This window comes from Penaeus chinensis, chromosome 10 (genome assembly GCF_019202785.1).
Source record: "Penaeus chinensis breed Huanghai No. 1 chromosome 10, ASM1920278v2, whole genome shotgun sequence".
Lineage (NCBI taxonomy): Eukaryota > Metazoa > Arthropoda > Malacostraca > Decapoda > Penaeidae > Penaeus > Penaeus chinensis.
This window is the reverse complement of record NC_061828.1, coordinates 33,627,145-33,639,644: the sequence shown is the minus strand read 5'-3', so window position 1 is coordinate 33,639,644 and position 12,500 is coordinate 33,627,145. Positions and strand designations below refer to the sequence as shown.

The following is a 12,500-nucleotide window of genomic DNA, read 5'->3' as shown; positions in this document are numbered from 1 at the left end:
CGCCTGCTTCATTCGTGTAATTGGTTCAGAATTGGTCCAGAAATACGTTGGAGAGGTAGGTCAATATGTTCTGATGTCAGTGGTTAAAACAAATAAATGTGCTAGACATCAAGGTCATTTAGCGCTATGTTAAAGTATGGTGACGAAAAAGGGGTTAGGAATTAGTTAATGATTATGGTAAAGTTAGAGGTTGAACTGTACTAGAGGGTATTATTGTAGTGAAAAGGGTTGAGAGGGGGAGCTGATGGGGAACAGGGTATTATAAGGGGAAAGATTTAAGGGAGTAGGGCAGTTACATCAAATGGAGGATGTTTCTGCATCTGAGAAGGGGGAATACGTTGTCAAAGGAAAAGGTAGGGGAGTCTGAGAGGATGTCCAATAGATTGAGGAGTCAGGGAAGTGAGAATAAGTAAGGAAAAGCAGAGGTACATGTTGCTGTAAAGCGGGGACAGGATAGTAGGATGTGTGGGACTGAAAGAGGAACATTGTATGAGGAGGATAGAGGTGGATCAGAATGTGACATGAGATAAGAATGCATAATCGTGTCTCTTGTAGATTGAGGCCAAGTTTGTGTCTTCAAACTGCTACGTAAGACTCAGACTTTTAGGCAGGGCGGCCCTTATAAAATACATTATGGGAGCCACTGCAATTGGCACATATTTATGATTGTGCAGGGCAGTTTGAATGGTACAAATTGATCCCATTTGGCTAGGCTACATAGAGTACTCAAAAGGTCTGTAGAGGTGGGAATTGTAGAGGGGCAAGGAAGGGAGGAAGAGGGAGTGGTGTGGAGTGAGATAGTACTGTGGGGAGGAGGGCACTAAGGTTGATGAGTTGTAAGAAGGGAGGAGGTGGTACAAAATGAAGATGATTGTGCCGGAGATAGGGTGGAGGGTATTGGGAGTGAGGAAGGAGGGTCTTTAGGAGGTCAGGTTATAAACTAGATAGATGTTATGGGATGAGTTGATTCTAGGCAGAATTAATGAATCACCTTATATCACCTTCTGTAGCTGTAGGATCAAAAATAGTTAACTAGTAGTATTTTTGTTGATTTTTATTAAATCCAAGTTCAAACAAAAAATATAAAATTATTTACTCTTACTGCATGAAAGTTATCATGTCATGTTGCCAAGGTTATTCTATTAAGCAGTAATTAAATTATCTGTACTAAAGCCAATATATTTATTTGCTCTTCACATTCTAATATAAAAGGTACTATATTTCCTTAAAACTGTAGAATTGTATTATTTAAAGTATTGCTAAATTAATTTTAGTTTGGCTTATATTTTTTGCTTTCTTATGCTCTGACAGATCAAGACCATTCCTCATGTGATCTTGCTTGTGTTATTGAAGTTTTATGACCATTTATTGTTTTCAATTTTATTCACTACTTTAAACCAGACAAACAGCACTTCCACACTCTGATTCTTTCAGGGAGCTAGAATGGTGAGAGAGCTTTTTGAAATGGCCCGCAGCAAGAAGGCTTGTCTCATCTTCTTTGATGAAATTGACGCCATTGGGGGAGCCCGTTTTGATGATGGTGCTGGAGGTGATAATGAAGTGCAGAGAACTATGTTAGAGTTGATTAACCAGTTGGATGGATTTGATCCACGTGGAAATATCAAGGTAAGGAGGTTTAGAAAGTAAATGCTATTTATTTGCATACTTTTTTTATAACATATTTGAAGTGAAGAATAAGTCTTTTTTCTTTGAAGGTTGTGTTAATCAAATTTGTTGTGATATCTTGTATGTTTAGAAAACAAAAATCTAAAGGTTCTCTCTATACTGTAGGTTCTCATGGCCACTAATAGACCAGACACCTTGGACCCAGCTTTGATGAGACCTGGCCGTTTGGATAGGAAAGTCGAATTTGGGCTTCCTGACTTGGAAGGTCGTGCTCACATTTTCAAAATCCATGCCAAGTCCATGTCGGTGGAAAGAGATATTCGTTTCGATCTCCTCGCTCGTCTTTGCCCTAACAGTACAGGTAAGTTAGTGATTCCCTCAGAATAGATGGAATGTTAGTTGGGTAAGGTTTAACATTAGTGTTTTTTTAAGTTGATTTAAAAGGGCTGTAGAGAAAGGAGAAAATATATTCTAAATACAGAAGCAATGAAATTGATGATTTTAGCAGAATGGATATTCCGAATGGGTTGCATTTCCTAAGTGTAATAAAAGGGTAAAAGGAAAGCAAAACATGTAAGAAATATGAGTATAAAAGTTAAGATATGTTGAAATAATAGAGAAACATATAGGGTAATGCCATATTATCAGAAATTAAGTGATTTCAGCTACCGGTTCCTTAATTTTGTTAAAACTGAATTTTCATTGATAAAATAACCTTTGTCCATAGGTGCTGAGATCCGGTCTGTCTGTACAGAAGCTGGTATGTACGCCATTCGAGCACGCAGGAAGGTTGCTACAGAAAAAGATTTTCCTCGATGCTGTAAACAAGGTCATCAAGGCCTATGCCAAATTCTCAGCTACGCCTCGATACATGACGTACAATTAATTTATGTTTTACAGGTCTTCTATGGAATATTTTTTAGCAGTACTTTGCTCGTGAAACCATTTCATTATCATTATTATTATTTTGTAAAACAAGTGTGGTATATTTATGTATTAAGATTCTTAAAACCGCATCAAGTGGAATTTGATTAAATATATACAATCTAAGTCCCAAATGTATTTTTTCATACCAGAAAAATGTGGAAGTGAAGAGAACTATAATTATTGAAAATTTATTTGAAACAGCATAGACAGCAAAGACACATCACACCAGAAATAACTAAAACAATTAAATAGTAAAAAAGTACAAAGACTGGAAGGCACAGGCAAAACTAATGCATTTTCATATCCTGTACATTATGGCAGTTTGTTATCACAAAAGTGAAAAATTTACACAGCAGTATTATCTGCTTAGTATTCCCTTTGATCCCGCTGAAAAATAAGCCATGTACTTTTTTTCCCATTCAGCCAAAAGTAAGTTGTTAATACAATAAAAATTTCTTCTCCAGCAGCTGCCTAATGAAAGAAAGAGAAAAAAGAAATACAACTTTCAACATGACATGTATTCTGTTACTGAATGTTAACACAAGGGATGTTGCACTGCTATTGAACTTATCAGTTATTCCCTTGCTGGCTGCCAGGAACAAGCAATGTCGACTGTAGTTTTGTTTTGTAAGTTGTTTCACACAGCTGGTTCCACAAATGCTCAACAACAAAGAGTCAAAAAGGATAACTGCATGACCTCCCCTGTTTCCCCCTTTGCTTGAGCTTTTGACAGTTTTTTTTATGATGTATTAATATTGATACTATCATTATTACTAATGATATAATGATCATTATAATGTTACTGAAATAACTAATAGCAATAAAAGATCCAAAAACAATATTCCAGCAAATCAAGGAAAACGGTAAACAAGTGAGATAGGTAGAACTGGTAATCAACTTCTTGGTGTCTAAATACTTGTGGAGCCATCTGTGCAAGCACAATTTATAAACTACAATCACAGCGACATGGCATTTACACGTTATATCCCCAGTGGCAGTGGGTTAATACTCAACTAGACAGAAAAAAAAAAAACTAGAGATAATCTTACTAGTAACATCAGCAAAATTATAAATCTCTACACAACAGAAGAAGGTTTATGTAGGGATTAGGGGTTTAAGTACTTTTTGTGCATTTTTTTTTGTGTGGGTATTATCAAAATGTAAAACTACTGGGCACACTTAATATAGGGCATGGAAATTCTAGGAAACCTTAGATACAAGTAATAACACCAAATTTGCAATATGTAAATAATTTACTACACAATATACTTCCCTCTACCTTACAAGTAACATAATACTTAAAAACTGCAGACTAAGAGCAGATATAAAAATAAATAAGTTTTAGGATCAAATTACCAGGAAACAATACCTTGAGAATTACCGAGATTCACATCAGGTAAACACTACATTCTATTTTTTTTTCCTTATCAATTATATAAATATTGCTTTTAGATGCTAATAACAGACAACACAACAACCAACCAGCTAAATAATGTCATACCAAGAAGACCTAGTTAACACTAGAGTGGTCCATCTGTTTTTTTTGTTTTTTTTTTTATATATATATATATAAACTTGGCAAACTGATTACTTTTTTCTCTCTTTTTTTTTTAATAGGAGGTAGTACAGAAAACACATGCAACATTAAATAGTACTCTTTAATCTTTATATATTTTCTACTCTGTCTTAAGGTTGACTGAAACCACAATTGTGCAAATGACTGTAAATTATAAATGGTCCCAATGGAAAATTCACATGAGATTCGGAACTATAATTTCCCCCAATCCCCTCCAGTTTTAATGCCCTTAGAGCAAAATGTTATAAAAGACAAGGTGTCAGTTATATAAAAATATTAAATATACAAATAATACTATGTAAATATCTTGAACAATTCAGTGCACTAGAACCATTTTAGAATACTTCCCTTGCAAAAAAAAAGGTACCCACCTTAAAACTTTTGAGACCCTTATATACACACCATACTTATTTCAAAAATGACAAAAAACCCTTCCTTTATACAGAAAAGGGATGCATTATTAAAAATTTTGTAGGTAAAACAGCATTGGACTGCAAGATTTCAAGACTAATAATTCCTTTGCTGTCAGTAATAGTCTTGTCATTATAGTAGTTAAACATTCAACTTCTTATGCAATTTGAAAATAATAAGCTTTCACTCTATTTATCAATATTTTACATTAGCTGTCTTACTAAAATCAACCCACACGACTAGCATTTTTGGTCATTAAACAAAATATCCAGGCAGTTAATGTATAAGGAAACGACAGAAATCTTAGGAATTGGAAAAATAAGAAAAAAAAAGAAAAAAAGAAGGAAAAAAAAAAAAAAAAAAAGGGGTTTATCAAGTATTGATATTTCAACGCTTGAGAAATTGAGCCAGATAAAAATCCTGCTTATAATCAAAATCTTAATGTACTCTCTATTTGCTTCCTGGCATGCAAGAATATGCAAAACAATTAAAAATACATACGTAAATAAGATGTTTGTAAACTCTTAAAGTAAAATTACAACCAATTTTTTAATGACTAAGATATTCCTCCATGACTTTCAATATAAATGATCATATTTCTTTCCCTTTTATTTTATACCCAAACCCATTTTAAGATGAGACTTGCTAAATATGTTACAGAACTATTTTCACTAACCAGATACAGTACTCTCACATAGGAGAACAGTTTGCATCAGCATAACTAAACACACTTGCTAAACAATGGACAAAGCAGAAAATGTTTTTTTTTTTTAAGTTATAAGGTAGTACTCATGTACTTACACTTGTATTTTCTTTCCCCTTTTACTATATTCTTCGGTAACTCAGATGGAAAGAAAACTAAAGATAAACCTTTTCTGACTGCTCTCTCATTAAAAGTTTGAAGTATTTTAGATTGATATTATTGAGAAAAATAACATAATAATTTTGTGGATGATTTAAACCTCTTGATATATGAAGATGTTTTTTAATGTAAAATATCAAGCCTGCTCTAAGTTATGTTTGCTAAACAACTTGTTCACTTGTTTGGCCTTGACTGCAGTCATCGAGTTACAGCCACACAAAAATAAGCTTAAAAGTTTCATTTTCTAGATAATCTTTTATGCTGCAGCTAAAAGTATAGAACAGGAGATACATATGTGTGTGTGTGTGTGTGTGTGTGTGTGTACAATCCCCAGTGTACAGTTTGGTATGGCATGGGAAAATTGAATCTGTTCATATATTCATTGCGATTTACTATCATACACGCATTACTAGGTCCTTATTATGCCAACATCCCGGGCATCACAGCTTTGTCTCACTCTTTGTGTCTAGTCAATACATGAAAATGTCTCTTACTACATTTACAACCAAAAAATGGATGTAGTATTTTCAAAATCTACAGATCTTTTTTTTTGGGGGGGAAAATGTTTTTTTTTCTTTTCCTTTTTTTCAGTGTGGCTTAAGGGATTATAAGACACTTCAACTGAGAACTGGAACATTAAAATAAAAGAGAATTGCAAAAAATGTGGACAATGACAACCATAATTACAAGAGTGATTTCAAATATAATAATAATAATAATAATAATAATAATAATAATGAAAACAGCAGAGATGACAATGAACAGACAACAATGGTGAATAAAATAAAATAAAATGAAGCAAAAGAAAGCAAAACAAATGAAACTGACTATACAATATACATCGTTCTTTTCCACATCTGCAAGTTAAGCAAAAGAATAAAACCTAAAGATATTAACACTTGACAAAATTGGAAGAAAAAAAAAAGGAAGAAAACATGACCAAATGTTAGTTTACTACAAGCATTTGTATTGGACAATAGTATCTGAAGCAATCTTTCAGAAATTTCTATCTAAAAATTTCTCTAGGATCAGCCTGCAATAAGAAACCCTGCATGATAACCTGCTCTATATCTTATATTGCTAAAAGTATATTTGCCTTGTCATTTATATGAATATAAATGTCATTTACTACGTAAGTTGACAGAATTTAGAATTAAATATATTCACATTTCACATAATACTGTGATATTGCAAAGTTGTAGTACATCCTTGACCTACGGCAATGCAATATCATCATAATAAATAAAAAAGCTGTCTCATTCTGTGAAAAGTTTTATATATTACCCACTACCCCCTTGCAATGAGTTTGTAAATTTTGATGAACGTCATTTTACCAATGATGAATCTGCATAAACGAGAAATAGAAAAATAAAACAATTCTATCAAAGACCTCCGACTACAGATTTGCCAATATTAAAACAAATAGTGAGAATAACAACCATTTCACAAAAAATCTCAACAAAACATAAAACCCCACACACAAATCAAAAACGTTATGACACATGCATTATACATGTCGATCATTATCAGTATACAACTACACATAAAACACCAGGGGAAAAAATCTCAATTTGAAATAAATACTACTTCACCCTAAAGAAGACATAAATCAAAATATGTTTATCTTGTTTTTACTATTCTGTCTATATACTGAAAAAATGTGCAGCTCATACATTGGAGACTCACTGCATATCTTTCACTCATTCATATATCTATGATACAGATTTATGGAAAATAGAAACTTTTTCTTTTATCTAATCCTGTACACTTTCCTCTTGCAAAAAATATGCTTTTACAAGCATACTACACAAATGCACCAAATTCATAATATACATTGCATTAAACAAAATCAACACGAAAATTTTCACTACTTCAGTAAACCTGAAGTTCTGTATATAAAATTAAAATAATTCTTAACTATAACTTTGTTCAAAAAATACTCTTAACATTACCATAGCATAAACAAACCTTAAATTTGTTTAATGTTAAAAACAATACAGTGTCATGTATTATAGGTTTTGATTTAAGGCACAAGAATGATACATAATAGACATTCACACATCTCTGATGTGATATGGACTCCCGATAAAACTTTAAGTATAAATATCTAAAAAAATAAAACACACCCTTACTGCTGCTACAAACACAGCAGCAGCAATATTTATGAAAATTATGCAGCAAAAATATTGCTTTGTATCAGGTTAAAACACTTGAGTATACTACAGAGTAATAATCCATGTTGTCTTAATGCAGTCCCCTGAAGGAAGCACAGAATCCACTTAGCTTATGCTCTCTGATTAGGTAGTACTACAAAAGTAGAAGTACTCTTATCCCCTGATTTGTATCCAATACTATCTATCTAATACTTTTTTTCTATTAACTACTCTTTAAATACATTTGAACTGCCTTTCTGAATACTATCATAACTTGCAATTACAGAGTACAAAAATATGTAAGACTATTTTGGGTCCTCTTTGCATAACAGAACTCCCTTTTTACTTATACCATTATTCAAAAAGTTAAATTACCTGAATGACAAGAAAGACAGTATATTGGGACATTATGTCATGTACTTTTACAACATGAGGACATCAAGTACTCCCTTCTCATCTGCTTCTGTCAAGAGGTCCAGAAGACGTCTATTCAATACATCATTACTCCCCTCTACCAACTCTTGGCCTATTGGACTTAATACGCTTTTAACACTTGCTCGCATAAAATATTCTGAAGAAGGTTTGAATGCAAATGATACAATGATTTTGGCCAAGCCAGCTTTGATTTTGTCAACTACAACCTTACAAGGATAGCAGCAAGCATTATTAAGACATGTTGACCCTGAATGGTTGATAGTTTCTCCAGCTTTACTTAGTGTTCCTTGAATGAGACACATTCCCATGAGGAAACCCACAAGTGATGTTCTATCAAACTCTGCTCTGAACTGTTCATAATTCCAATTAGGTACAGGAGTACCTAATTTATTTGTTGCATCCGTAAAAGTTGCATGATAATGTCTTAAAATTTCTTCAGCATGATCTCTTCTCATTTCAAATGAGGTAGATGTATTCAACATATAATGGAGGTCAAACACTGGATTATTCCACTGAGATATTTGCCAATCAATGAGTTTCAAAGATTCAATCTTACGAATTTCATCCTGCATTCCTTCACTGTGCTTATACATCAAATTACTATTCCAAAAGTCTCCATGAGTAAGACATAAAAATTTATGTCTTGTTTGGTCATCCCACATTGCTGCAAACTTAACAGGGAGTGTTGTTTTCCCTGTCTCTAATTTATGAACCATATCTTCATAACCCTTTTTACTTTTTAGAAATTTGATGCTATTTAACAAAGATGCCCATACAACTGGCTTGAAAAAACTGCTAATTGCATTGCTAAATTTGAAACATGAGTACTTCTCCAGAAAGTTATGGGATTTATCATAAGCATAGGACACAGCATGCAATCTTGCAATGTGATTCACGGCCAATTTAGCATGGTGGAAGTCAAGACCTTCTTTCTTTGGACCAGTTTCATAACCAAGCACCTTAATATTCTGCATAACTAAGACATATTCCTTCTCAGTACATTTACCATAAATATACTCGGGGATGTCTAGTCGGAATTCATTGTTGGCCCTTTCTGCTTGAAAACTATTAAGTTCATTCACTACCTCCGAGTACATCATGAATTCCTTAATGTGATACCCACATCTTTTTATAATTTCGCTCGTCAAGGCATCGCCACTCAAGAATTTGACTACAAGGTTGTACTCCTTTTCTTCCTCGGCATCTGGCCCACCTCCACTTTTGAGTCGTGCTTGGACGTCTAAAAGAATCAGCTCAGCATTGAAGCTTTCACCAGGTTTTGTGGCTGAAAGACGAAAGAGGAAAATCATCATTATTAAGTTATTACACAATCATAGTGCATTAAACAAAAAAAAGAATGAACATGGAATATAAGAGAAAAATTTCAGGATAATTTTATATCAACAGAAATGGGGGAAAGAATGCATCAGGGTCAAACATTTTTAATAAAAGGTATAATTCTAATAAATCTGTAAGGCAACTGCACAAAAAGATTTGTAGTTAATGAGTATGAAACGACCAATAGCATAATGAATAAAACTACCTGTAAAATTCTAATTACTTCACAATGGAAGAATACAGACTAATGAAGGATAAAATAACTCAATTCCCTACTACCATGTATATGTACTGTACAGAAGTTTTATTTGTAAATCTTGTTTACACATACTGTAGATGCCTTCACAAGGGCTCAGTTGCCAAGGAGTCAATTAATAGGCCTCCCCTAATTACTCCATCCTTTGAAATTTCAGATTTTTTTTTTTTTTTTATGATGCTGTCATTTTCCTTATTGAAAATATGATTGTCATCAAAACAGTAACAGCAAGAAAAAGAAGAAAAAAGAAAAGAAAAAATGCAAAATTCAAGGAGAAGAGAAAAAAGGTGTGATGGGTAAGATCTAGTCATTGATTTCTTGGTGACTATGCACTTGTGGAGCCATCTATGTACGAACACATTTAATAAATTGAAATCACAGTAGCTATGGCATATGCCGGAAATGGGTTAATCACAATGATGCATATTGTCGGAATGTTGGAAGAACAATATTACAAAACAAATTAAATAAAAATATATGGGTTACCTACAAAAATGGTAAAGATAAAATCAGAGAAAATGGACCATAAAATGAGAAAAGACTGACTGAGCCATTCATAATAAATAGTAACAAGTAAATCAGAAAGAATCGCCTTAAAAAAGACAAAGTAATACCAGCCAAGCAGTAAACCATGGATGTGATATCTGTATCTCAATAATCTCAAAAATACTTTCTTTTAGCAATACCAAAAATGAAGAATTAAAATTACAAGGTATAACAGATTACATTACTGAACTGGTAGCAACTGTATGTAAAGCACAGTGCACTATGTGTATTGCAGTTCATACAGCACTACTGCCATTATATGCATAAACACATACCTACATTTATACACAAAGCTGTATGTACACACATATGTGGAAAGTACAGGCATTACTCATTAATACTCCAATAATACATTCTTTATCTTACCACACATACATGTCATCCAATGTCTGCTTACAGTGCCATGAGTTAACTGCAGGTATCATAATATAGTAATGAAGTGATCTATTAAATTTTTATAATCAATAAGGCTCTCATAATTCTGAACAAACCACTATGTGAGAGAATCACGGAAAACCTTTAGTAACTCCTTCTCCGGGTCCTCTCTACCAAACCATACTATAAAATAATTATCTTTTACAAATCTAAATTATATTTAATATTCAATTACATTCCACTTATATAATATTTAGTGAGTTTACTCTCAAGATTTTACAGTTAACCCCATTAATTACTTGGCCAATGTGGCCTCCCCGGATTTTCCCTTTTCTTGAATTATTGGGACAAATGTTTTTTTTTTTCTAATGCTATTAATATCAATGGTATTATGATTATTATAATGTTAATAGTAATAATAACAGCAATATAAAATAAAGAAGGATATTTCAAAAAGGCTTGAAAGGCAAGACAGGTATAGGACTATGAAATTGGCCAAGGAATTAATCCCTGGAGCCAAATTTAATAAATTACTCTCATAGTGGGCATGGTATGAGCGTACATGTCATCTGCGGCAGCAAGGGTTAAATCCACTTGTTTCTTATCCTACATGTGTAAGAGGCCATTTACAAACGCACTCACTCACTCATTCACTCACTCACTCAAACACTCAAACACACACACACACACACACACACACACACACACACACACACACACACACAATCATATATAAATCATTAATACAGAGGCCACAGGATATTCTGTAGAACTTTTAAATACTGATCAAGGTTATGCTTCCTCTTTTGATAAGGCAAATTAACATTACTCTATTTACAAATAACTGTTTGAATATTTCTTCTTCAAACAAGTATATTGTTATATAGCATGTAAAATATAGTCAGTATAACTAATGAAATGAAGTGTCTGAATTTGAATTTGTAATTTATTTTGCATGAAAAAGCCACACAAAATTTAGCCCGGATCACCTGACATCCTTTTGTAAAAATGTCCTTTAACCCAGACACTGCACCAGACTTCTAAGGATAAAAGATGTTCTGAGCTGCATATAATAAACTTCCACCCAGCCAGGCTAATATCCAATGTACCTCAAGTGGCAACGGCATTTCTCTCTTGCTGACAGCTTCCCGACCACGCTCTCGGCACCCCGTTTCTGAGCTCCTTCCCCTCTCCCCAGACTATGCAATTTTCCACTCTTGGATTTTTTACATTTATTGTGCACCTAAGAGCAGTCCAGAAATTTGAATTGCGCAGATGCCTATTAACCCAATGACTACAGATTTATGTACTGTCCCTTGTCATTTTTTGTGAATTATGCTACATTAAAGTGGCTCCACAACTGATGCCTTGGTGATTAAGCACTTGCAGACTCATCTATGTGTAAAGACGAACTGATGAACTTATATTACAGTTGGCATGGGATGTATTCTTGCCATTTGTGCCGCCTGGGTTAACCCAATGCCCCTAGGAAAATGTTTTCACCGTAGTATTGTTTAGTTAATGTATGTATACAGATGGCTATACAACCACAAATGCTTAGCCACAAAAAAGTCAATTAATAGTCAAAGTTCCCTCACCTGATTTTCCCCTTCCTTTAGTTGTTGTTGTTTCTAATGCTATCAATAACAATGTTGTTATTATCCTTATTATTGACATCATAATCATCACAGTGTTATTAGCAATACTAATAGCAATGTAAAAGTCAAATTAAATATCTTAAAAAATCAAGGAAAGGGGTAAATAGGTGAAATAAGTCTACCTAGTGATGAAGTAATTGGTGACAAAGCACTTGCAGAGCCAGCTATGTGTAAAATCAATTAATAAACTAAATTCACAATGGGCATGTCATATCCCTGGCAGCATCAGGTTAATCATAAAAATGGAGCCAAGACATAACTATTCTTGCTATGAGGAGGAGAATGGATAAGAATGTTATAGATGGCATTCACAGGAACCTCTTTAACATGAAAAATA

General features: G+C 33.4%; 2 protein-coding genes across 6 annotated transcripts in view; one reads left to right on the top strand and one right to left on the bottom strand.

Moving 5' to 3' along the window:
• The window catches only part of LOC125029811 (26S proteasome regulatory subunit 7-like), a 13,567-nt gene extending 10,891 nt beyond the window's left edge, over nucleotides 1-2,676 (top strand). Inside the window, 5 exon segments of the mRNA XM_047619980.1 lie at nucleotides 1-55; nucleotides 1,435-1,626; nucleotides 1,792-1,987; nucleotides 2,354-2,433; nucleotides 2,435-2,676. The exon segment at nucleotides 1-55 is cut by the window's left edge and continues 110 nt beyond it. Of these exon segments, the coding sequence (XP_047475936.1) occupies nucleotides 1-55; nucleotides 1,435-1,626; nucleotides 1,792-1,987; nucleotides 2,354-2,433; nucleotides 2,435-2,512 (601 nt within the window). The 3' untranslated portion in view covers nucleotides 2,513-2,676.
• Nucleotides 2,677-2,727: 51 nt separating this feature from the next.
• LOC125029810 overlaps nucleotides 2,728-12,500 on the bottom strand; it is an 18,677-nt gene continuing 8,904 nt past the window's right edge. For all 5 annotated transcript variants that reach the window (XM_047619974.1, XM_047619977.1, XM_047619978.1 and 2 more), the window contains one exon: nucleotides 2,728-9,275. In XM_047619974.1, coding sequence (XP_047475930.1) covers nucleotides 7,978-9,275 — 1,298 coding nt within the window. In that variant the 3' untranslated portion in view covers nucleotides 2,728-7,977. The remainder of the gene's footprint in view (nucleotides 9,276-12,500) is intronic.